We start from the raw sequence: 26,547 nt of genomic DNA, 5'->3' as shown, positions 1-26,547 counted from the left end.
TAAAGAAAGAGACTGTGACATAATCTTCTTTATAGCTGCAATATCTAGTCCTGTACCTGTTGAGTGGGTAAGTGAATGAATGAATGGACAAATAAATAAATGAGTGTGTTGTCAGCATTGAACATGCCATACCCGCTGTGGCATGGAACACCTGTGAAATCCTTTTGTCAGTAAAGACGTTTTACTTTTGCTATAGATAGATGACAAACTGCTTTTATTCTAATTGTGATATGATTTTTCTCATAACTTTGTAGGTAGTCTTTGTATTGTTCCAGTTTTTTATTTAAACATATGTGCTCAAGAAAGAACTGCAGTAGATTTGTTACTGACACCGTATATATGCTTTTGCCCTCAGTCTCCAGCAGGGCCAGCCTTCTTGACCTAATTAGACTTCTCCACTCCCACATGGCTGGTAAATACTATAATTAATTTATAAAGGACTCTGAAACACCAGCTGGCAAAAGTTTCCTATTAATGATTTCTACGGAATGAAAAGAGCATTTAAGTTGTAGGAGAGTTGTAGTGTGTGTGTGCGTGTGTGTGTGCGCAGGTATTCACATTTTTTAATGTAGTGAATTTCTAAGAATGTCAAATCATAACATGTACTAAGTAAACAAGGTTTAATAATTTCTTGTCATTTCTTTCAGCACATTTATTTTAAATTTTTGAAAGAAATCTGTGTGACAAAATGTTCTTAGAGATGTATATTTGGGGTATGTGAGACTTGAATGTTCATGAATATTCACACATCCCATAAACTATGTCATTCTTAAAAGAAAGTTAAAGAGAAAAAGGTGGACCATCGGTTTAAGAAGAATGTCTCAATGCTTTGAGAAAGCAACTACTGTAGTGGCCTTTTGGAGTATTTGCCTATTCGGAAGCCATGGTTGGCAGAATTTCAAGATGGCTTCCAAGATTTCTGTGTCCTGGTGTACATGCCCTGTATTATACCCTCTCTGTGAGTGTGGGCAGGACCTGTGAATACAATGAGATGGTACTCCTTTGATTAGTTTATGTTAGATGGCAAAGGGGATGGAACCATCTCTCCTCTGATTACATTATATTATATAAGACTCTATAGTAGTGTTATAGTAGTAGTGGATAGAGTAATGGTAGTGGCAGTAGCAGCAGTCGACTGGAGAGAAATTCTCCTGCTGGCTTTGGAGAAGTAAACTCCGTTGTGAGATGCCATGTAATTAGGACCTGAGGGCAGTCTCTTGAAGCTGAGAGAAACCCCTGGCCAACATCTCCCAAGAAAATAGGAACCTCAGACATAAAGTTGCAGGGAAGTAAATTCCACTGACAACTGAATATGCCTAAAAGAGAACCCCGAGCTTCAGATGAAATTGCAGCTCCACTTGGCACCTTGATTTCTGCCTAGTGAGACCCTAAGCAGAGAATCCAATTAAGCTATGCCCAGACTTCTCATCCACAGAAACAGAGATAACAAATACATGTTACTTTAAGCTTCTAAGGTTGTGGTAACTTGTTATGTGGCACTAGAAAACCAATACAAGAACCAACTGCTTTTTCTTTTCTCTGTGCACTACCCTTTACTCCCCTTTTCCCACAGGAGTGCCTCCTAGTAGTCAGGCCTATACATTACACCATACTCCTGAAAAACTGGCATAGCTGATTGGACAGAGATGCACACCTGACTCAAGCCAGAGCAACTAGAGTCTGTCTGGAAATTTGAAGATGGGGCTAAGAGGCTCCAGGTGGGAGTTTCTTGAATGGAAGAAACAGAAACTTGAACACTTTAGCAACACTATCTTCTGTCCAGGGTTGCCTATAGATATTAAAAGCCCTGAGGAAATATTCAAGGAGAGAGAGAATTTATCTATAGCAATCATCTAATTACAAAAATAATTATAAAAGTCATGGACCCATGTGAGATGGAGTGATTTGCTGTTAAAGAGTCAAGGCAAGGAAAAGCTACTAACATAGCTGCTTATTGTCTAATCAGTGAACATAAAACTTCACCTATTTGTATTAATTATTACTAAAGAAACCATTCCTGTTTAATTTCATATCTACCACTGCAAGGAAAAGGTAGTAACACTATTATCATTCACAATGCCATGGCTCCTTGGGTCCTATTATAATTGGAACCGTATAGATCTTCTTGCCTCTGCAGTTCCATAACGCCATTTATTTAATGCTGATTACAGCATTTCTCATATTGCTTCAACATCCATTGTACTGCCTGTGAACACTAGATTCTAATCATTCAAATGTTGTTAGTGTACTTTGTTGATGATGACCACAAATACAGATCTTACACAGAGAATGCAGGAAAATGCAAACAATTATTCATATTGTGGTTGTTAATTCATTGTTTGGAATTTATTAACAGCATTTATTTATAGAACTTATTGCAGTAACGTAGAATAGCACATCTCTCAACCATGTCTTCTCTTGAATTGTCTAGACCGTAATCACTACATCCCTAGAGTGCTATCCTTTTAAGTTTGGCTGCAGCCCTGCCTTCCATGTATAGTTATCAGTGGTGAAGATAGATGAGGGGCCCTAGATAGATGAAAAGAGTCATCCCATTTGAGCAACCAATGTCCATCACTTGTTCAACAAGGCTTACGACCAACTCAAAACAGGAGGTTACCATGTTGATTAGAGGTAAGAAAGGACATTGATTGAAATGGTCCATTGGCTTTGTGTTCCTACAGTCTCAAAAGCCCTCAAAGGAGGCAAGCATTGCCATGATAAGTCATGTCTGATATGTGACACGGAGCTTGCAGAGGGGTGATGTGACTGCCCTAATGTCAGCAGCAGGGTGAGGACTGGAGACCCCAGGATAAAGGATGTCTGCAGACACACATACAATTTTCAAGTGCTCTCCACTAGAGGTGACTCCTTGGTCTGAGCAGTCAGGGAAGAGCCCACATACTGGCTCACACAGTCAGCTCCAGACCAAGGATGCATGGGGGACAGTGGTGGCCCAGAGCACTGACGTCATCCTGTGTCTGATATTACTGAAAATCACTCTCGAACCACTGAAAAAGCATCATTCTGGTGGCCCGAACTTGTGCGATGAAAGAAATAATGCCATGAAAAAAATAATGCCCCAGTCAGTGGGAGCTTTGGCTCTCCAAGTTGCTCTCCAGGAACTGGCAGGGCCATCCAGCCCTAAGCCACCCTACAGGTGCTAGTCCCAGAGATCCTGGAGCACTGGTGGGACCCTGAGTATCGTAAGAGGGTCGTATGGTCAGGAGGGCCTGAAGGGAAGAAACAAAGAAGCCAATAACATTTTATCTAGGCTTAGGGTGTCCCACTCAACAGGTCCTGCTGACTTGGCTGCTCCCCACCACCAAAAGCAATAGAACATCTCAGGACTTCCATTGTCCAGGACCCACATAGTACTACATTTTGGCTCCATCCTGCTGAATGGTCCAAGGCACCCCAGGGGAATTTTAGGGCATCTCAAGGAAGGCCAGGTGCAGGACCAGGTTAGGAGCCCTGGTTGCCCAGGTCTAAGAGCAGTACTGCTTTTTTTTTTTTTTTTTTTTTTTTTTTTTTCAGTCTTCTGAACTAAGTAACAGAAAAGCTAGTCTGAGAAAAGAATACTGTGTATGCAGAATGAATTCAGCAAAGAGGCAGAGAAAGGGTGCTGCTTGAATAGAGGATAGCTTCTTTTAGGATCTTTCTGAAACTGCACTCCTGCTCTAGCATTCCATCCATTAAACACCACCTTCTCTTTATAATATGCTCCCCCTTTTTGTAGTTTAAGTCATTTTATTTTTATTTTTGTTCCTTGCAAGCAGAGTGAGCCCTAATGCAATATTTAGAGCCAGATTCTTAGGTTTGTAGATTCAGAAACTCAACTTTACCATTTCCACCAGAGCTAATCTCCTGGGGACCAACATATTAAGAGGACCCATAAACAACTGATATGCATTTCAGAATGCCAATTTCTTAATCTATAAAGAGAGCTTAATCCAGATGAACAAATTGTGTGGATAAATTCACTCTGGGAATTTCACCATAGTAGGTTAAGTGTGCTCAGGAGAGAAGAAAAATTATCAGAGGACTGTTTGGTGAGCATATAGTAAGAATAAAGAAAATGGGTAGAATTTTTCTTTCAAATTAGGATAGCTGAAATAAATTTCTTTTGTAGAAATATTTCTCTTTGAAAAATCAGCTATAGTCCTTGAACTCAAATAACCTCTTCTGGTCATTATCAGATGTATTCACAAATTTTGTTCATTGTTATCCTAGACTTACCATAAAGGATTTTTCTCTTGACAAATAATTCTCCCAGAAAAATTTTGCTAATTACGATTAGTATAGTTGATTAACTGCTGTTGCATTAACTGCATGTCATCTACCAGCTCTGGCATCTATTATTCCTATTGACCCCATCAAGTTACTATCTCCTCTCTACTCTCAAGGGTGATCACTATCCAAGATTAGTTTTGCTGCTTTTGAACTTCATGTAAATGGAGTAATATAGGATATGCCATTTTGTGTCTGGCTTTTTTCAATTCAAGACTGTGTTTGTGAGTCAAATACATACTGGTCAATAATAGGATTGTAATTTGTTATTCTTGTTACTGTATAGAGCATTCCAACTGTGTAAATATATGACAATTTATTTATCCAGGCTACCATTGATAAGCACTTGGGAAGGATGACTGTATATGCTGTATTCTAAAAAAATTTATTGCATTTGTATACCAGAATCTATGCATAAGAATGTTCATACTGGTGTTTGTAATACCAAGCCTGAGAAACAGAAGGAATAAACTGTCGCAAAATGGAATAGTATTAGTATACATCAGTGAAAATAAAAGAACTACACCTATATGCTTCTACATGCAACTACCTAGGATTAATTTAGAGGCATAATGTTGCATGAACAAAAAAAGAGTACATAATCAACTATCCTTATATAGCTCATCAAATTAAACATACATGTATGTTAGGTTTTGAATAGAAGTCAAAGGTTAAAGAAAGACAGGGCGGCTTAACAGCAAATACAGAATTTATGTCCAGCATAAGACCTACAGAGGTGGGAGATCAGCTTAATGCCCGTGCCCATAGCTCCTTACAGGCTGGGGTAATTTATAGGCCTGGGTGGGAGTGGTCTGGGAGACCATGGCCTGCTTCCTGGGAAAATGTTGATAAGGTGTTCCCACGATGAGGCACCTCTGGCCCTTGTTCTGGTGGAATGTGGTACTTTCTCCCAGCAGAATATAAGAGGCAGCCTGTTTCTCACGGCCCAAACCCCGTGGAATGTTTCACTTTGACTAAAGTCTGCAAAATGGCAGGGGGCTTACGGAAATGGTGCAGTTTGGACTAACAGTGCACACAAATTAAACCTTTAAAAAGAAAAGAATAAGTCCCAAATATGGGAAAGTGTTATCTGTGGAAGAAAGTAATGGGATGGTATCTGGAAAAGACACTGGTAATTTAAACAATGTTGGCAATATCTCAGTTTTAAAATTACCAGTTGGTTCCCATGCTTACTTATCTGTTACACCTATTTATGTATATATAAAAAATAGGTTTCTTAACGACATCCCACGTGCATGAAATAACGGAATTTTTGTGCCTTATTAAAATAATTTCCCTAAAAATTTGAAGAGCCCGAGCCGCTTCTCGCCCTAAAGGAACCCCACGCCCCTGAATTGATCAGTCACTTCCGTCTCCACCTTTCCAGCTCCACCTATGGAAGCGGAAGTACTTTACTCTTGGGTCCTCCCACCTGTAGGGGGCTCTCCGAGGCTTCTAGTGCCACGAAGGCCTCCTATCTGGGTTGTCCTTATGACGCCTGTTAGTTTAGTCCTAGAAAAGATATTTGTATTTTAACTTTTTCATCTAAGAAACAGTAGCACAGGCATCTTAGTCTGGACAACAACGTATAAGCTGAATTCCTGGTCAGTTCCCTCATTATCAAACCCTGACGCAGTAGTAGGCGCGAGTCAGGCAGTGTGGGGACAGCCCCGAGTTGCCGAAAGTCCCCGGCCCGCTTTCCTCCTGTGAAGACAGAGCTGCGGGTGGCTGTGCTGGTGGCGTTCAAGATGTCGACCAAGAATTTCCGAGTCAGTGACGGGGACTGGATTTGCCCTGACAAAAAGTGAGTTCAAGAAGGGTCCTGAATTGGGGCGGAGTTTATTAGTGGAAGCTTTGCCAGGTCCGTTCGGCATTTTCCTTTTCTATGATTTCCTTTGCCTTAAGACGGGTTGAGGCGGCGAACCGCCAGTTCCCGGGCGGGAATAAGGCTCCCAATCTCCTCACGAGAGAGGTCTTTCCGGAGTCTTTGTTCTAGATATGTCTTAAGCGTTTCGTCGACATTACCTCTCCAAGATAGCCTCTCTTTTTAGAGTGCGAGATGGCCTACCTTTTAGCCCCACGCCCCACCCCCGCCCCGACCAGGTTTCAGCGATAGGAAATCTCTCCGGTCAGGCCAGCTTGGTGTTGGATCTCCCCCACGTGACTTTTCTCTGCAGAACTTTATTCTTGTTCACGGAAAATATTGCTTCCTCGCACTCGTCCTTTTGCCTCTTATAGTTCACCTCGTTTTGTATTTTTACTCAAACTTTTCCTCCGTACTATTTTTCCCTTTTCCCCAAACTCTAACCTCTTTGATTTGGAAAATTCTGACATTTTCTTTGTGGATCATTTCTCCACAAGAATTGGGCATTTCGCCTCCTTAGAGCCGAAAAGGAGGGAAGAGGCCTGTGTTTTTGCCTACTCAGCCCTTAAGATGCCTGCAGCAGAGAAGCACGTGTGTTAGTGGCTCTGCTTTTTGACATTGTTGCCAACGCCAATGTACTCTACTAAATTGTTAATCAGATTTTTTTTGAAGGGTGCACAAGTAGATGTATCTATTCAGAAATAACATGGAAAATAATTTAACGTACAACTCATGTTCATATAAAAGCCTTTTATTTATTGTACCTAAGTTAGCCACAAATAAAGAGGTTTTGATTGTAAAGAGCAAAAACTTTGGAACAAACCTTGGTTGAGTTAAAATTCCATTAATTTAACTGCTGAAAAAGGAATAGAATTACTTTTTTATGAAAACATGAAATAACATGGATAGGGTGTGTAGACAATGACGTGTAGCAAATTTTAACTGGTAGCTATTGATAGTAATTTGATATTAAGATGACCTGAAGGAGTAGTTCAAGCCTAACAAATGATATTGAATAGAACCAAAGTTATATATTATCGATAGTATTGCTCTGAGTGATAAGACGTTATTGAAAATGTTCAAAAGATTTAGAACAACAACTTCTGACTTTGTTGTTACCTGTAAAATAATGTGCTTTTGTCAGTGTCTTTAATGACAGCACACCCAGATACTTGAGGTAGGACTTGCAAGGAGAGTGCATTTCAACTCATTTACAAATATATGAATAGAAAGTTGCTTGTACAATATGTATAAATACAGGAGAAATTTTCAGAGTATATTTTCCATGTTTAATGGAGTTAAAAGGAATATTTTTAGGGGAAAAACTTAGCCTAAATATTATTTAGAGTTTCACTTTAGTGTCATCCCATACTTCACATCTGTATTGTATTCTAGTATAATGCCTTAAAAATCAGCTTTTTAAAATTTAAGCATTACATGTCTTTCTTAAAATTATTGAACCTTTTTGTATTTTTAGTTAGTACAACCTATCATCTTTGATTCCTTACCATCCTACCTACTACCTGTAAAAATATAATTTCATTAAGATCCATGAAGCCTCCTTGATTTATAAGTTTTTTCCTCATTGGTCCACCCCTAGGGTTTAAAACTCCCTGGTACCTTGTAAGTAATTACTGAAGTGGAGTTAACTGTCACTTCTAACTTTGTAAAGGGATTATAACTAATGATATCTGCTAACGTGAGAACTTGAGGCAGAGATCTTAAGTAACTTAACCAAGATCACATAACGGGTACATGGAAGATTGGAATATCTTATTTTGAATTTGTGACTCCAGTCTAATATTTTTCCCCCAGTAAATTGTGAGGAGTTTTTTGTTGGTAGCATTGACATTAACATGACTAAGATGTATTAGAAGTTATGAATTCCAGATGTAGTGAGGGCAAGTTAAAATGTAAAATTTTACAAATTTAAATTTTTATAAATGCTTTTTATTTGTTTTCAGATGTGGAAATGTAAACTTTGCTAGAAGAACCAGCTGTAATCGATGTGGTCGGGGTAAGTATTTAAAGAAGATTCTATTTGTACTGTATATATATCATTTATTTCTCCAGGTTCATATTGCATGATTTTTCTGTTTTCAGAGAAAACAACTGAGGCCAAGATGATGAAAGCTGGGGGCACTGAAATAGGAAAGACACTTGCAGAAAAGAGCCGAGGCCTATTTAGTGCTAATGACTGGCAATGTAAAACGTATGTTTTTTAAATTATTGTCTGCTCTTTCTTCCAAAATAATAGATCTGGCCACTACTTGTTTATATTACAGCTCTTATTAACCACATTGACAAGCCAGGGTAACCTTTTAAATCCAAGGTATTGTTATTCAGTCTCACCTTTAAGTATCGTATAAAGAAATTTGAAATTATTCTTTGCATTTTTTAATGGTAATAGTTGTCACTGTGACGGATTATGTATACCAGTAAACAAATGCTTATGGTGAGCTAAAAACCAAAATTGGGGGGTGGCGGTACTTAAAAGTACTAAGGCCTACTTCTTTCTATTATTGAAAAATCCCCCCAATTTTTAGACTGTATAGTTAGTGTGAAATACACCATGAAACTCATTTTGCCTATTTACAAAATAATGTTAGATTCATAAGTTGTGTGCCATAAGTAATTATGTCTAATTATAGGTAGGTTTCTTAATGATTTTTATTTTCAGGCTTAGATTTAATTCTTTATTGATTTTTCCAACTTCCATCTTTTCTCTGTGCAGATGAATCCTATGTGTATGAAAGAGGAGTAAACCAAAAAAGTATTAAATAAATTTCTCTTTTTGTTTGTTTGTATTTTTTGTTTTGTGTTTTTTGTTTTTGAGACGAGGTCCCACTCAGTCACCCAGGCTGGAGTGCAGTGGGGGCGATCTCAGCTCTGTAACCTCTACCTCCCAGGCTCAAGCAATCTTTTCACCTCAGCCTCCTTAGTAGCTGGGACCACAAGCCCGCACCACCATGCCTGGCTCATTTTTTTATGTTTTTGGTAGAGACAGGGTTTTACCATGTTGCCCAGGATGCTCGAACTCCTGAGCTCAAGCATTCTGCCTACCTTGGCCTCCCAAAATGCTGGGTTTACAGGTGAGGCATGAGCCACTATTCCCCACCCTAGAGTCTTAAATAAATTTCTGATCCTCTAGATTGCTGGAAAAGTTTCCAGCAACAGATTTGGTCACTGGATTTGGTATGCTTTGGAATTCAGTGCTTGAACTGATACCTCAAAAAGTAAATTAACATTATTTATAGGGTATAACCATACTCTTTAAGGTATATTCAGAGACTGAGACATTAGTGGAGCCTTTAAAGTTATATTTTTTCATAAGGCATCAGAATTTCTATACAGGTTCAGTATCAGTTATCTGAAATGTTTGTGGGTTCAGCATCCCTAATCTGAAAATCTGAAATGCTCCAGTGAGCGTTTCTATTTTGTCATGTCCTCTCCCAAAAAGTTAGATTTTGGAACATTTTCGGATTTTGAATTTGTGGATTAGTGATACTTGGCCTGTGGTTATGATTTGTCATTTACTTCTCAAAATTACAAAGGCATTCTTCATACTGTATAAATTTTGCTTCTCTGCTTAAATGGTTCAGTCCGTTGTTGGAATCCGCATTTACTCTTCAGACCATTGTACCTTTTCTTTGTTTACATTACCACTTAATAACATGTTGATAGTGGTTTCATCCTAGTTTTTATTTTAAAATTCTAAAATATCTAAAAATTTGATATTCATCTATATTATAGCCTACTAATTTGGTGTTTTTCACTTCTAAAGTTGCAGCAATGTGAATTGGGCCAGAAGATCAGAGTGTAATATGTGTAATACTCCAAAGTATGCTAAATTAGAAGAAAGAACAGGTATGATACAACCACAGTTTAACCAAATGGTTTTTTTTAAAGCACTAAATATTGAAACAATAATTGTATCACCTTCGAGTAAGAGCCACAGTAAGTGAGGAGTCTGTTTATTCTGCTCTGAATGTTTCTTACTGGAATTTTTTCCCCCCATACACACATACAAATCTGTTGTTTCACAGTTTCACAATTTATAAAATAACAGTGTTAGGGACCTTTATCCTAACAAGGAGGGACATAAGAATACTTTTAGAAATATTCTCCTCCTCTCCCTTTCACTGGTTTGCGTGTTTTATTAGTAATGATATAATGATACCATTTTTAAATTCTTTTGATAGTCTGCTGTGACTTAAAAGGGCAAAGCCACACAATTTAAAGTGTTCTAAAGCTTTGTCAATAATTCTGCAACTTAACTATGTGTTAGGATCATCTGAAAAACTTTTTAAAATACAGATTGCAAAGTGCAGAACTGTTGAAGTTACTTGGTGGTGGGTTTCCAAAATCTGCAGGTGTTTTGGATGGTGTTTGGTAATCATTGGCCTAATTAATAGCTGATCACTAGCTTTGTGTGTTGTTACTGGTGAAATGAAAATGTTTACCTAATAGCATATAGTTTTTCCATTATCACCAATTAGCCCAACCACATTATCTGTTTACTTAAAATCTGATTTTGTCATTCAACTGCTTATATGTCACATGATCAAAGGATTCCTTCTATATATAGTCACCCTGTCACACTTAGACTTGGTGAACTACTTCCCTCTTTTCTTTGCCTCTCTAACTTTAGGCCATTTTCATTGTCTGTTTAGTTTCTAGGGATCAGAGGGCCACTGTTGAATCTTTTCAACCTAGCTCTTCCAGACTTCAACAGAAATTCTCCTTTTATCCCCTCCACCCCATTTAAAAAATTATATTCACATATGTGAGAACATTATAACATAATGTCCTCGATCTGCCCCTCCCCTGCCCCACCACCATTTTCAATCCTCAAATCCTACCTTAGGAAGTGATTTTGCCTTTCCACTGATTGGGTAAGTTAAGGCCTTCTGACAAGGATCTCGTTTTTTTCTTCCCTTACCTAAGGTACACCCGCACCTCCACCACCACCCCTCCCCCACCCCGTTTGATTGATTGTTTATTCTGTCTCCTTTGCAGGTTTCTCTTCTTTTGGCCACTGATGTTGGGATTCTTTGCAGCCATCCCTGACCCTCTTTCTTTCCTCTATTTTCTAGGTGTTTTCTTCTAAGCCCAAAGTTTTAAGTAACTTTGCCATGATATACAAGTTTATGTCTCCAGCTCAGACTTCTTTGACCCATATATCCAGCTGCCTATTCAACATTGCCATGCAAATGTCAAACTCATTATATTCAAACTGAATTTGTGATTTTTACCCCTGGGACCTGACCCTCTTCCAATGATCTGTTTCTCATGATTAGTACCACTCACCATACATTTGTTACATAAGCTGGAAATCTAGATGTCCTTCTTAGCCTAGATAGCTCCTTCTTGGTATCTCCCAATACCCCCAAAATTCTTTTCCATTACCACCCTAGGCAAAGATATTATTATGTTTTGTGGAAAAATAGCCACCTAGCTGGTTTCTACATATTTTTATTTCCAAATTTAAAACCCTTTTTTAAAAACCCATTTTGATTGCTTTTAGGATAAAGTCTAAAATCTTTTTAACAGTTTCAAAACTTAAAAAAACTTTTGACCTATTTCCTGACTCCTTTACAGTTTCATTATCACAAGAACTATAGTTTAGTTTTGGTAAATTTTATATTGGCCATTTTTCGGTCATTCTGGTGTCTTGAACCTTTCTCACTTCCCTTACTACAAGTATTTGTCTTTGCTGGTAACAGTTGAAGGTGTGAAACGACTTACTCTGTTGCTTTCCACTTTCTTTTCGCTATTTATAATAAAGCAGCGCAGGGTTCAGGGAGCATTTCCTAAGCATGAGACAGGATATGAATAAAAGAGAATGTGATTCACTACCTCTGAAAGATTGCTGCCTTATCCTGTGTAATTCCATCAAATTGTTCAGTAATTTACTTCTTCTGTTTCGGGATTTAGGATTATTTTTGTTTTGGTCAGCTTTAAAAAAAAAAAAAATTAAAGATAATGGCATAAAAACAATCTTGGCACATTGCGATTTTTATTCTTTTGGAGTATTTCCTTAGAATAAGTTATCAGGAGTTGAATTAATTGTTCAGAGAGTAGAATCACAGAATTTTCCTGTTAGTGCCTTGGTTCTTCCTTTGAAGTACATGTTATATTCATCCCCCTTTCCTGCTTTTTTTCCATTGTCACAATCCTGATCCAAACATTCATTTTAAACCTGTGTTTGATTCTTTCCTGTCCCTTGCTCAGCTTTTATATTATACTGTGAGACAAATTTGAAAATATATTCATTGTAAGACTTACACAGAAATTCTTGGTTACTTTCTAAAGCTTTCTGAAGAAATTCAAATTCATTAGATGATTCCAGAATTGTGTTTTCTGTATTCATTCCTTGAAGACATTTATAGGCCACTGTGCAAGGTGCTGGGGATACCTAGGTGAGCAAAATAGTCTTACAGCAGCAAAGATTAATGAAGTCCTCTTTAGGAAAGCTATGCTTAAGCTAAGAAGGGAAAGATGAGTTACCTGAGTAATGGATTAAACACTCTTTTTTCTGTGTGTGGAGAAGTAATTAGGAGAGGTGTGGCAAGAGTGGAAATAAAACCAATTTATACGCATTACCTAAAATGCTTTAAATCAGTAGAATGAAGGAAACATACGTACCATTCCATTGATTCCACTATCTCAGGTATTCAGTGAAAATTATATGCTTCAGTGTTTTCACGATAGGGAGCTAGTGTATTTTCCATTTATAGGGAAAGAGTTAATGAGCTAGATTTATATTGTATGGGTTCATACAACATACCTTACTAATGTCTTTGTTGTCAACAGATTATTTTGCTGCCTTTTAAAATAATTTTATTTACATACTTTTGAAAAATTAACTACATGTGTTATAGTTCACTTCTGATCTTACTATGATTTATTTTTGAGCTTTCCATATTCGTCATATTTTTTCAGTTTTTTCCTATGTAAATTATTTCCCATTTAGATCCCATGTATGTTTAAAAATATTTTTATTAACTTCCAACTATTTTAAAGTTTTCACTAGTGCAAAGTATAATGAAGAAAAGATGTTGTATTCGTGTGGGTTTTTTTTTCCAGAAAGTGAAATTTTAAAAAGATTTTTTAAATATTCATGATAGGCAAATTTTAAGTTACAAGTCCTAATTTTTATAAAATATTTTATTATAAATCTATTTAATATTTTGCTGATGAATGAAGTCCTTAAGTCTGAAAATCACGGGCCGCATGTCCTGATACTGCTCTGGAGTATGTGACCAGTTAGATTGTCTTACTCTTGATCAACGCATACCTCTTTAATTTTCAACAGGAGACTTTTTCAGAATATGTCAGCTCACTTTTCCTAAAACTAGCTCATTTTCTTTAATTCCAGTCTCTCCTTTAAGCTTATGTCAGAGACCTGCCAAATGAATCGTATACATTGGGTATGACATGAAAGAACAGTGGTTTGCTAATCTCAACTACTTTTTAATAGAATAATTTAATTTCAAAATGTTCTGGCTACTTCAGAGAACCTATGTGACTTTTACCTATGTGTTTATACCAATTAAACCAGGGCCAAAAGATGGCTTTTATTGTGTTACTGTGTTTGTCTGTGTAATTAGGAATTTTCCAAGCTCTAATAAGGCCCGCTACATTTTAAAGTAGCAAAATTTTAGTGTGTCAGAAGATTTCAGACTATTTGCATCTGGTAAACAGTGGAATTTAATGCTTGGTTGTTACTGAGCCCAGAAGAATTCTTCCCAGAAGAATTATGATAAACTATAGAGAATAGTCCTTTAAACTTTATAGCAGAAGTTTGAGATGTTTTCCACCAATACATTCTATGAATTAAATAAGTCATGTAGGACAAATTGGAATTGAAAAGAGCTAGAAGTATAGCCATGTGACGTTCCAACTAAGTTCTATTTATTTTCTGTGGTGATTTCTAATATGCTTTCTTAAAGACTAGTAATTTGTTAGATGGGTAGGCAGCTCTATTGTTGATTAGATTTTTGTTGTTTGGAGATTTGGGCATGCTGTGTTTATTATTTAAATCAGTTGTCATCAGGTAACAGTTTGTGCCCTCTTTTTTAAGGATATGGTGGTGGTTTTAATGAAAGAGAAAATGTTGAATATATAGAAAGAGAAGAATCTGATGGTGAATATGATGAGGTAAGCTATATATTGGTGTTCAGATTGAATATAAATTAGAAAAACATAGAAAAAATTCTTAAATGCAAAGGAAAACTTAAACGTATTTTATTTTTGTAAGTGCAATTTGAGTCTTCAGCAACTGATCATTTTCAGGAAATCATAAATATCTAAAAATAATTTTTTAGAAAATGTATTAAGTTTAATGCATTGTCAGCTGACACGTATTTTGAAATTGTTTTTCTCTAGTTTGGACGTAAAAAGAAAAAATACAGAGGGAAAGCAGTTGGTCCTGCATCTATATTAAAGGAAGTTGAAGATAAAGAATCAGAGGGAGAAGAAGAGGATGAGGATGAAGATCTTTCCAAATACAAATTAGATGAGGTGAACAATTTTCTTGTCCTATTTCCCTTTTGTCTTATGAGAGTTACACCATAACATGAATGCTTTTGACAACCTCAGACACTTGGTGAAGATATATTCTGTGTTTTCATTTGTTCTCACAAAGGTTTTGGGTTTCCACTCTGCTGAGTACTATTTGTACTTGGAACACTACTGTTCTGGAGATACAGTAGTGACCAAAACAGAACCACCTTTCTCTTATTCAGTTCTAGAGGAGGAAAGATATAAATAGATAATTTTGATAGCAATAGTCTTATGAAGATACATGATGTGATAACAGTTTAGAAGCAACTTTGGTTTTTGCTGATGTCTAAGGAGGTGAAGTTTGAGCTGAAACTTGAATGATAGGAAGGAGCCAGCAATAAGAGCTGAGGTGAGAGCATATTTAGTTAGAGAACAGCAAATACAGGTTCCCTAAATAGGAGATAAGCCGGCAGCCTTCAAAAATATCATACATAGGCCAGTATAATTAGAGCAGAGGAGAGAATGAGATGAGGGGGACAGCACACACTTCAGGTCTGGTGATACTTGTTCTGTCAGGCCAGAGTGTAAGTTTTATTCCATATTAAGGGTACCTTAGAGCCTGATCATAAGAGGTCCGAGAATGCAACTAAAGACATAATAAGCCAGTTTTAAAGTTTTTAAGAAAAAAGTGAGATGTATTTATCTGGCCTGTGTTTCAGAGTGATGACTGTCAGTATATTGAGATATTAGAGAGATAGAATGGATCTTCAGATTTGAGGAGACCAGCTAAGAGGTTACTATAATATGCTAGAGAATAAAGAACAGAGTTTTTAAGACCAAGAATGGTGGATTCAAGGACTTTTAAGGAGGTGGACTTGAAAATTATTGGGTGATGCATATGTGTGACAGAAAAAGTTGTGTATGACCTCCAGGTTTATGTCTGTGCAATACCTGAGACAAAGTTGTCAAGTCTGTTTATTTGAGATGAGTTTAGTAGGTGAATTTTAGAATTCCAAATGAATTTGCTGAGATAACTGTGATATATGTATGTGGAGGTGCTCAGTACACTTAACTGTTTTATCTTTCCTGGTAGGTAACACTAATATCTAAATGTCTAATTATAATTGAATTTTTGTTAGGATGAGGATGAAGATGATGCTGATCTCTCAAAATATAATCTTGATGCCAGTGAAGAAGAAGATAGTAATAAAAAGAAATCTAATAGACGAAGTCGCTCAAAGTCTCGATCTTCACATTCACGATCTTCATCACGCTCATCCTCCCCCTCAAGTTCAAGGTCTAGGTCCAGGTAAACGGGTACAGGTCAAGGGTAACACCAGTCAAAATGTCAGTATCTAACTTTTTTATTTACAAATTTTGTTTTTCTTGACGAAATAAACTTTCCTTTTTATTTTAAAAATTTAATTCAAGTCAACTTTTAAAATAATTTTTCAGCTTAGTGCCATACAGTTGTTGTCCAGTATTTTTAGAAATGTGAAGTCTTAGCATGAAACTTCCTTAATTTATTTTAGCCTCATGCTTTTGACTAAAACAGACTTAAAAACTGAATTAAATTTTTACATACACTTACATCTAATTAATCTAAAGAGATAGCTTACATTTAGAAATTAAGTAAAGGGAAGATCTGTATTTTCGTTCAAGATGTTAAAGGCTAGCACAGAAATTTTCTAGGCATTAAATCATTGCTTGTTACACAGTGTTTAAATAGTTTGCTTTGATATCAGTATTCTGAATAAAGGAGCAAATTCAGCCGTGTTAGTTCTGTTGACTTAATGCTCATAATTTTGAGAAGTCCAGGAGTAAACTAAATAGAGGACTCATTTGTTATACTTGAATATTCTTTTATTTGTTGATGTAAAATATGTAATCTCTGATTTTATAGTTAACAATAAAAATAAAATTTTAAGTGAGTGAAAGCAGTGATTTAAATTTAACAGTGTCCTCTTGAAGAACCTTAATCACAGTTAAGTGATGGCATGGGCAATGAATTTTAATCATATTTAGGAATAAAATATTAGCTATTAGTGTATAACAATTAGATATATGTTAATTGAGCACTACAGAGCCTGAAAGCTTAACAAAGTGGGGCTATAGCTAGTAATTTTTTGGTAAAAATATAGTGATCTTTTTCTACAGGTTATTATTATAAAAGACAAATTATAGTTGTAAATTAGATTAATGAATTTTGTGAGTTTTAAAATTTGTATGAACCATGTCTCCCCTTGTGTCATATTTTCCAATAATATAATTACCTAACAATGACAGAATTACACATTTTCCCTTTAATTCTCTAAGCATTGAGTAAACAGAAACATATAGGGATGAAATATACACATGCCAACATTCAAAACTTTGTACTAACTAGAAACAAAAGTAAAAGGGGATTTATAAAGGAAAATGATGGAGACATTTTAGAGAAATTAAGTATAAACTGCAACATTCTGTTTTCTTGCATGTATTCTGGGTAGCTTCTAGTTACTTGTAAACAAAGTATTCATTGTTTTTGTAATAAAGTGATAATACTTGATGTTTTATTTGTCTAGTTGAGTGGCTTTAGGGTAATTTAATCACTTGGAAAGTGATAGTTATTTTTTTAATTACATTTTGTTACTGAATCTTATCTAATTTAAAATACTATGTTTTGAAAGTATATATCTCGTATAGTTATCTTTTTATATGAAAATGAACTCTAATACATATCTTTCTTTCAGTGTTCATATCACAAAGCTCAATTAAGTGGTCCTGGAAAAAAAAATCCTTCCATGTTGTTCCAGGTCCCGTTCAAGAAGTTCTTCCAGTTCGCAGTCAAGATCTCGTTCCAGTTCCAGAGAACGTTCGAGATCTCGTGGGTCGAAATCAAGGTGAATGAGGTAGCATCTCTCTGTAAAGCAGAGAGAAAAATATTTAAAGGCTGCAGAAGGTGTTGCTGCTTTTTCCCCCTTATTTTGCTTCTACTTGTCAATTTTATTTTAGCATTAGAAAACTAATGCACTTGCCTCAGCTTAATTTTCTCACCATGAAATGTTTCCATTGCCAGCAGTGTGCCAAGACATTCCCATGGTTGAAATCAGGTGGCTATTTTGCATTATGCAGTGTTTATTATTTTGGCACTAAGATGTGATGAAGTAGGAAGATGAAGCCAAGTCTTATTGCCACATTGTATATTAAGATTATATATGGCCAGGCACAGTGATTCATGCCTATAATCCCAGTACTTTGGGAGGCTGAAGTGGTAGGATCACTTGAGGCCAGGAATGTGAAACCAGCCTTAGAGACAAGGTTGTAGTGAGCCTTGATCACTGTAATCCAGCCTGGGTGACAGGAGTGAGACGATGTCTCAAAAAAAAATAAATAATAGTAGTTCAAATAAAATTACATATGTAAATAAAAAGAAAAATTTTCTTCATTATTAAAAGGAAGAAAAATAACCATGCCTCAAAACAGGTTCTGTTTTGCATGGCAGTTGTTTCAATATTTTCAGAAACAAATTTGCCATTTATATCAGATAAAGTTCCTAGAGAGTACTGTACTCTCATTTTCCTTTCTAGTTTTACACACAGTATTATTTATAGAGCACAAAACACTCTCAAAACTAAATCAGGAAATCTAGTAGGTTAGTTGAGATAGGATGTGGTCTTAAGTAGTAGACTGTTGTAAACTTTCAGGTTGCATGTACTCACATCTGTAGAGGGAAACATAATTTGAAAGATGCTCTTTCAGGAAATTTTTCTGTATTTAGTCAAAATGTGCTCTCTTTGTTTTTAAGTTAATTTATGATGACTTACTAAAAGCATCTAAAATAGAAAATGAAATTCCATATTTGTGGAAATTCATGTTGAAGTCTCACCGTGGCTCTTTTGGTAAAAGTATTTGCTGCTTTGAATCAAATTTAGCATTAAAGGACTGCCACAGTGTAATCATGTTAAGGAGAAAAGAATGATGTGCACACTTGCATTATAAGCCAATAAGAAATAAGTAACAAGGCCAGGCTTGGTGGCTTATGTCCGTAATCCCAATGCCTTGGGAGGCCGAGGTGGGAGGGCTGCTTGAGCCCAGGCGTTTGAAACCAGCCTGGGCAACACAGTGAGACCTCGTCTACTAAAAATAAAAATTAAAACAACCAGCCAGGCATGGTGGTGTGTTCTGTAGGCTGAGGTGGAAGGATCACTGGAGCCCTGGAGATTGAGGGTGCAGTGAGCCATGCTACTGCACCACAGCCTGGGGAACAGAGCAAGACCCTGTCTCAAAAAAAAAAAAGTAGAGCGCAAATTATTTTTTATTGTTACCATTATTATTTAAGTGCTTTATAGGTAAAAATCCTTAAGTTATGGTATTCCCTTTGGGAACCATTATAATTAAGGTTTACAGAACAGCCTTCATATTCTTCCCATTTTTTCATTGCTTGTAACTTTCCAAAGAATTCTCCTTTTGGGCTTTCTGGTTTTATTTTAAGCCCAAAGGTGAATTTCTTGGGAAGTTTGAGCTAAATTCCTTCAACCAAAATATACAAGTGAAGAAAAAAAAATTTGTATTTAAACATTTACACATTTACTTCTACGTGAAGCATGTGAATGTCAACACTTCATACTTCATAAATAGTGGGTTTTCATAAAAATAAGTATTGTAAATATAAATCATTTTAAAGTTACTTTTTATTTATTTTTGAATATGTAGCAATTTAGTACAGTTACTAGTCTTTTGTTTCTGTCCCATATGCCTGATTTTTCTGTAACAGTTTAATGAGTTGAATAATTCCACATGGAATTATGTTTATTTTCCTTGGGAAGTGGTATATAAGATACGTATTTTCTTCTCAAATGTAAGGATGTAGTTTCTAAACATGAAGTCCTGTTAATGCAGTTACCTGCTGATTTTATAATACTATAATATTTGTGTATATTTTGGAAAGCCTTAAAAAAGTTTTAAATTCTATTTTGATATAGTAAGCAGGGTTTTAATTACACATTATAAAATTTTAAAGGGAAAAATTAAAATAATGTTTAAGTAGAATGTTTTCATAGTTGATCCAGAAGTCTTCTGTTGAGTAAGCAGTAAGTATTCTTCCTTATAAAATTTTCATAGTTGTTATAAATCCTGTTTGTTTTTGGAGCTATCTGATAACTAAATAATCTTCCTTATTTCTTCTTTTAATGAAATGTTTGATTTGTTTCTCAATCAATGAAGATCCAGCTCCAGGTCCCACAGGGGCTCTTCTTCCCCACGAAAAAGATCTTATTCAAGTTCATCATCTTCTCCTGAGAGGAACAGAAAGAGAAGTCGTTCTAGATCTTCTTCATCTGGTGATCGCAAAAAAAGACGAACAAGATCACGGTCACCCGAAAGGTTTGGGTTTCTGTAGAAATAAGAATGGGTGTTCTTAAGTGTGTTTAATAGATAAACTTTCCTAGTCAAGGGTTAGATTTTTATTATCTCCTGTGTTCCAACTTTCTACTTTTCAACTTTGAACTTCAAAAAAACATTACTTTGTTTATCCTTTGTATTTTGATCAGGTTGTTTAGAATTGTAGATCAAACCATTCTTTGATCATTTTATTGTTTAAATTTTTATTTCCATTTATAATTTTTATAGCCAACTCTCGGTTATTTCTGTCTTTTGAGATTGCAATTGAGGAGCTATATGTCGAAGTAATTTATGAGTTGACTTTTATACTTAGGCTTCTTTCAATACTAATAGTCAAGAATTCTAGAGCATCTAATAAAAAATTAACTTTCAGATCACTGGGAATCTGTCCTCATTTAAATATGTGTAAATGCATTTCCACAGCAAATGCTTCATACCCTTTATCTATAAGGAAATTATTCCTTGTAGCTAATACATTTTTCATATTGCAGTCCAAATATTTTTTGAGAAAGGCCTATGTTAGGTTACTTTATGTGTACTGACACTTAATATTGGAAGAGTGCAACTGTCATCTGTCAGCCTTTTCTGCAACAGGCTAATTACTTAGTTTCATTAATTTTCTCTGTTCTCAATTATATAGTCATTTTAATGGCTTTATTTGTAGTTGCAAATTTTTCATATTTTATTAGCTTGTAAAGATAAAGATTATGTAAAGTCTATTAATTGCTGGGTTCAGTGGTAGGATTATCTCATGATTCCTACTTGTACAGAATGATTAGTTTTGCTTCTTCACATTTTGGAGTTTAGATGTTAAGATTACACACAGTCTTGTTTCTCTGCATTTGTTTCTTTGTTAAAAAATTACTCTGTTTTTGAGTGGAATTCATTCTGTTGCTTTCTTACCACTTCTGCAAATTTTTATCTTAGCCACATATAATCCCCCTAGTTTGTTGTCATCTAAACTTAATGAACATGTTCTCTATTCCATAAGCCAGGTGATTGGTGAAAACACTAAACAACCCTGAGCCCAGGGCCAACCCCTACGGAACACCACTACTTTACCCAGGTTGATATTGACTTATTCATACTAGCTGCATGAATATAACCCTATAGCAAATTGTACAATCATCTTGTGTAACCTAGATTTCCAAAACTTATTTATGAATATATTTTCTCATACACAGAAGCCTTGCTGTATCTTTTTTACATAATAGACTTCTTACACTTTCTACACCGTGTCACAGAGATTGGTTTAGTCACACTTCCATTACCAAGTTTATATGCTTTTGTTGTACATTTTCTGTAATTTTACACATTTTTGCAAGGCTTTTCTTCAATATCTTAAATAATTGAGAGGTGGCTATATTTTGAAATGAGATTCTTTTGAAATTGTAGAGAATTTTTAATTGTATTTATATGATAACTGGGCTCATATCCAAAGTCTAAACATATAATTTTATGTGTGTAAGTTCCTATCTCAGTTTTTAATTTTTTTGCTAGCATCATGGTACTGAATTTTGTATACTTTCAGTGTCTTAAGAATGAATGCTGAAATTTAGCTCTAGCTTACTTGAATGCCTGCTCTCTCCATTATGTCTTACAGACGCCACAGGTCATCTTCTGGATCATCCCATTCTGGTTCCCGTTCAAGTTCAAAAAAGAAATAATGTATTAAAATTTACATCTTAAAAAAATCCAGTTCAGTGCATGAAGCATATTTTTAAAGAAGTTGGTGTCTTACTTGGTCAGAAGTGCTAAATCTGCTAGTAGAGGTGCATGCCTTTCATTGCTTTTCAAAACAATACAGCTGTGTTTATTTGTGAAGTTAAAAGTAAATAGCATTTTAAGCCATAATGTCCCAAAATAGATGCTCTGTCATTCATTATTATAACCAGTTGCTTCATTTAAAACCATTTCAGCTGTAACAGAGTACTTTGTTTCCTAATTTAAACCCGTTTTTCTCATTTTCAAATACATCCTGTCCATTGGCTAAGACAGGATTACTTAGGCTTGCCTGAACTTTGGGCTTGGAGGCAAGACTGGAAACTAGTTGGAAACAACATACTTATGGAAAAGACAGTCAACCTGTTTATGCTGTTAACAGATGTCAAAGTGATTCTCACCAAAAAAAAGTTAAACTATATTGTAAGCAGCCAACTGTAAATGTCTTTACTTTGAAATTCCCTCTGCTAAGGGTGCCTTAGAATCATTGTGTCTCTTTTATCCAGCTTTACTTTTTTGCTCCACATTTAATGTGAAAGAATCTTGTGACATCTACAAGGAGAGAAGTGGGATTTATTTTCCTTTTTGACACACAATTTGGGGCAAAAAAGAAAGTCTTAAGAGTTTATCTCTTCTCTACTGATATGGTTGCTTGATAAAGACATCTCAAAATGTTTACTAATGTTTTAAGAAGCTTTGTGTGATATTCTTCAAAATCTAGTTACCAAATATGATATCGTAGAAAAGGCTAAATCATAGTCAATGAGCAAATTGAAGTAAGCTTTTAAAGTATATTTCTCTTTTGGTGAAAGGCCAATGGAGACATTGTGAATTTAAGTGAACATTTGCCTCAAGATGTTAACTATAAACATACTGCATACAATTTTCTTCTGAATAACAAGTGAATGCTTATCTCTACATGATGTAAGCAAAAATCATTATTTTTCCTATTCATTTGAAGTAAGTTATGGCTTAAAATGCTTTCGGAGTTCATTTCTCAAAATTAAAATCTGGTCACATGAGCTTCAGTTTGTTTTCTGGTTTAAAAAATAAAAAGGTTTCTCTTAACAGTATTTCCAGTGACAATGCAAGGTAAGTATATCAAAGGAAATCAACAACTGTGCTTGGGGGCTTTTTGTTATGGGATATTGATTTCTTTTTCTTGTTTTTTTTTCCATAACATTGTCTGCTGCAATTTAAATAAAAAATTACGACATTTTAAGATATTTCGTAGACAGACCAAACAAAAATATGTTTTTATTTTAAAGTGAATGTTTTTCTCTTCAGCTGATCTAAAAATGAAAGCAAAATATCTAATGTAGAAATATTTTGATAATATTTTTACAGTGAGCTTTCCCATGTTTTTATGTCTTAATTTTCTTTGCTGCGTTTATGTAGGTTGCACAAGAACTTTTACTCACTTGTAATTGTGCCTCAGACTTTTTGAAAGTCTACCTTCTGAATTGCCCAGATGATCTAGATTCTACATGTTACCATTGGTTTATTCTTGTGCTTTCTGTATTTAAAACTTTGGCTGTACTAAGCAAATGCAAGGTTATAATTTAGCTAATAGTAGTTTACAGACAATTCTGATGATTATGATTTCATTTGGTTTAACTAAACTGTACTAGTTCATTTCATAAGGAAATGATACTGTAGACAAATGTAAATAAAGCCTGTGAGTCAAGCATCAAGTGGTGTTTGTTGAAATAAACTAGAGATTTTTAAACTCTGATCTAATGTCCATTTTTAAACTAATTACAGTTTTCTTTGTTACCTTTGATTTGTTAATTTTTTATACTCTTTATATTCACCTACCTTTTATATATGATTGCTTGGTATTTTAAATTCCAAAGCCATTATCACTGCAACCTCAGAATTTTTAATTTTAACCTTTTTTTTTCTTTTTAAATAGAGCTCCTAAATTAGTTGCACACTTCTTGCCAGAACATTACATCCCTCATTCCATGTAGTAAAATACCATATCATAGTGTGCTTCTGTAACTACTCTTAAACTGTCACCTTATATAAAGCACTCAGCTGTCCACTTAACAGCTAAGTTTTCTTAAGTTTCTATTTGGAATCCTTTCATCTAAACAATATTGAATGATATCTGGTAATAAATGTCCAAGTTTAGAACTAGATCTAAATACAAGATCATCTCTAGGCACAATTACCAAGCTAAATTAGGTCTTTGAAACCATGTCATCTCCCCTTCTTGCTCTCTTGTGTACATAGCCAGTGTTGTGGATGTTGGTAAGAAGGTAGGGAATTTCTCCACTTTGCCCCCTGTTTTTGACATAAATATTTTTTAAATAGAAATACTCTCATGGCTTTCCTTACCTGGAAATGGTATTTCTGTTTCTGGGAAAATTGAGTAGACAGGTTTAACTAAAAGACTGTGTGTGTGTGTGTGTGTGTGTGTAAAAGTTTCGTGTGTGAGTGTGTGAGATTTGCAGGCATTATCTAATTCTCCCTATGATCTTGTGAGGGTATATACTCTTGCATATCTTCTGTTTTGCGAAAAGGAGGGTTAAAGCACAGGGAAATTAAAAACTTGCCAAAGGAAGCCGCCGGAATAGCAAAGTAGGGATTCACCCCCAAACGTGATGGAAATTTTCAGTATTATGTCTAATAAAAGCCAAAACTCTTTGAGAAAATAAATGTGAAATTGTTAAGCCCAGTGGTCAGATATGTTTTAGTCTGCTAATTTGGTAGAGAATATATAATTTCAACCAATTATAGTTAGGGAGGTTAGACAAACACTATTTTGGATAACTTTAGATTTACAGAAAAGTTGCAAAGATCGTGCAGACAGTTCTCATATACCCCCACCAAGTTTCTACAGTCATTAGCATCTTATATTGCCATGTATGTATGTTTCTCAAAGCCAAAACCAACATTGGTATATTACTATTAATTACAGATTTTACTTGAATGTTACAATTTTTCCCCTTAAGATATTCCATAATCTAGAGTACCATCTTGTACTACTAATATCTTCCTATTCTCTTCTGTTCTATGACAGTTTTTCATTCTTTCCTCATTTTTGATGATTTTGATAATCTTAGTACTAGCCAGGTATCCTCTATCCACCACTGCATTCTGTATTTCACTGGATTTTCTCATGATTAGACTGGGACTGTGGGGTTTTGCAGAGAATACTACAGAGGAAAAGTGTCTTTCTCGTCACTTCCTATGGAGGGTACATCATAACCCTGTGACTTCACTGGGAACGTTAACAGTCGTCATTTGGTTAAGGTAGGGTTTGCCCTGATTCACCATTGCAGTTACTATTTCTCCTTTTATCTACTCTTACTCTTTCAAATCAGGTTATACTAAGTGTAGCCCATCATCATAATAAGACGGGAGAATTAAGTTCCACATCCTTTTCGGGTTAAGTATGTACACAGTATTTGGAATTTTTCTATAAGAAAGATTTGTCTCCATTTCTTTTATATATCTACTCAGGTATATTTATTTTATACTTGTTATTTATTTTTTAAATTGACTTTTGTGACCTTTGGCAAGCCTTTATTCTCTGATAGAGGGGAAAGTAGATGGAGAGAGGGAGGGAAAAATTTTTGGAGAGGTATCAAATAGGAGAAAACGTGGGTTCTAGAGCCGTGGCAAGGCGGTGGGGGGTGCCTTCAACATTAAATGAGAGCCTCCACAGTTAATTACAGTATGAGGAGGGATGGGTCCAGATTGCATTACAGCCAAGTTTGTAGTCATTGAGAGTGAGCAGTAAACAATGGGTTTTTTTTCCCCAGCCACATTGAACTACCTGGCTGCTTAAATAAGGGTGTTGTAACATTACACACAGGTACAAAAAATAAACATGTAGTAATAGTTCTTGAATATTTGTTTAGCAAAATAAAAGGTGCCGGGGTAAGAAAAATGTTAACATTAACTTGGTAAATTCTAAATACTTCAGTGCATGATTAAAATATATCTAAAAAGATTTTGAGGAAAGCTATACTATTTTATTCAGAGAAATAAAAATACCTAAATCTGAAGCTAAAAATGCATAGGACAACTCCTCCCCCTAACCTCAATTTAGTAGGAGAAAAGCTCTTATAAAATACAGTTGTACTTAAGTGTCTGTGGGGAATTGGTTCCAGGATCACCCACAGATACTAAAATTCAAGGGTGCTTAAGTCCCTTACGTAAAACAGCATGGTATTTGCATGTAACCTGTGTATATCCTCTCATATACTTTAAATCATCTCTAGAGTAACCCTAATACAATGCCATACGTTACTTCACGTAGATTCAGCATAACACCATATGGCAAATTCAGGTATTGTCTTTGGAACTTTGTAGGGTTTTCTTTTCCCCTGAATATTTTTAATTTGCAGGTGTTGAATCTATGGATGCTGGATACAGAACCCGTGAATACAGAGGACCTATTGTTCTTCAAGTTAGAGATAAAGCCTCTGATAAAATAGGAACAGTTTTGCCTGAATAGAGGCAAACTCTAAACGAGTTGACATGCAGTCTTGAAGGACAAGTTTATAGATGAGTAAGGCAAGCTAAGGTTATTCTCTTCGCAACACTGAATATTTTTTTAGGGAGCTCAAAATACGATGGCTGTGGGAAACCTCGGAGAAGGACAGGGAACTTTGTAGTAATGATGTCGGAATCAAACTGGACCACAGTGAATATTGACTACAGAATATTGATAATTTGAATACCTAAGTGTTGAACACAGAACAGTGGTATTTTGCGCCTGTCCTAAAATGAAACATCTATAACCTGTTATTGGTGAGGTTATCACA

The 26,547-nt window shown here is 35.5% G+C and overlaps 1 protein-coding gene across 2 annotated transcripts; it reads left to right on the top strand.

Annotated features, from left to right (window-relative positions):
* The first annotated feature begins 5,741 nt into the window (after positions 1–5,741).
* Positions 5,742–23,501, top strand: ZRANB2 (zinc finger RANBP2-type containing 2). 2 transcript variants are annotated; one of them, XM_050804841.1, is made up of 11 exons: positions 5,742–6,094; positions 8,119–8,171; positions 8,258–8,366; positions 9,939–10,021; positions 14,241–14,317; positions 14,546–14,680; positions 15,802–15,971; positions 17,458–17,544; positions 19,868–20,026; positions 21,036–21,110; positions 21,648–23,501. In XM_050804841.1, exons 1-10 carry the CDS (start codon positions 6,039–6,041, stop codon positions 21,067–21,069), a joined length of 963 nt encoding a protein of 320 aa, XP_050660798.1. In that variant the 5' UTR covers positions 5,742–6,038; the 3' UTR covers positions 21,070–21,110; positions 21,648–23,501. The 2 variants fall into 2 exon arrangements, with proteins under 2 accessions (XP_050660798.1, XP_050660790.1); XM_050804833.1 differs by lacking the exon at positions 21,036–21,110.
* The last annotated feature ends 3,046 nt before the right edge of the window (positions 23,502–26,547 follow it).

The sequence above is a fragment of the Macaca thibetana genome, chromosome 1, assembly GCF_024542745.1.
Source record: "Macaca thibetana thibetana isolate TM-01 chromosome 1, ASM2454274v1, whole genome shotgun sequence".
Lineage (NCBI taxonomy): Eukaryota > Metazoa > Chordata > Mammalia > Primates > Cercopithecidae > Macaca > Macaca thibetana.
Note: the sequence above shows the minus strand (reverse complement) of the source record. Positions and strands in the feature narration are given on the sequence as shown.

Bases quoted from the DNA above. Each gene is read 5' to 3' on its own strand.
- ZRANB2 (XM_050804833.1), top strand. From the start codon at position 6,039: ATGTCGACCAAGAATTTCCGAGTCAGTGACGGGGACTGGATTTGCCCT. The intron at 8,367-9,938 runs GTATGTTTTTTA...TCACTTCTAAAG, and splicing joins AATGACTGGCAATGTAAAAC to TTGCAGCAATGTGAATTGGG. The intron at 10,022-14,240 runs GTATGATACAAC...CTCTTTTTTAAG, and splicing joins TAAATTAGAAGAAAGAACAG to GATATGGTGGTGGTTTTAAT.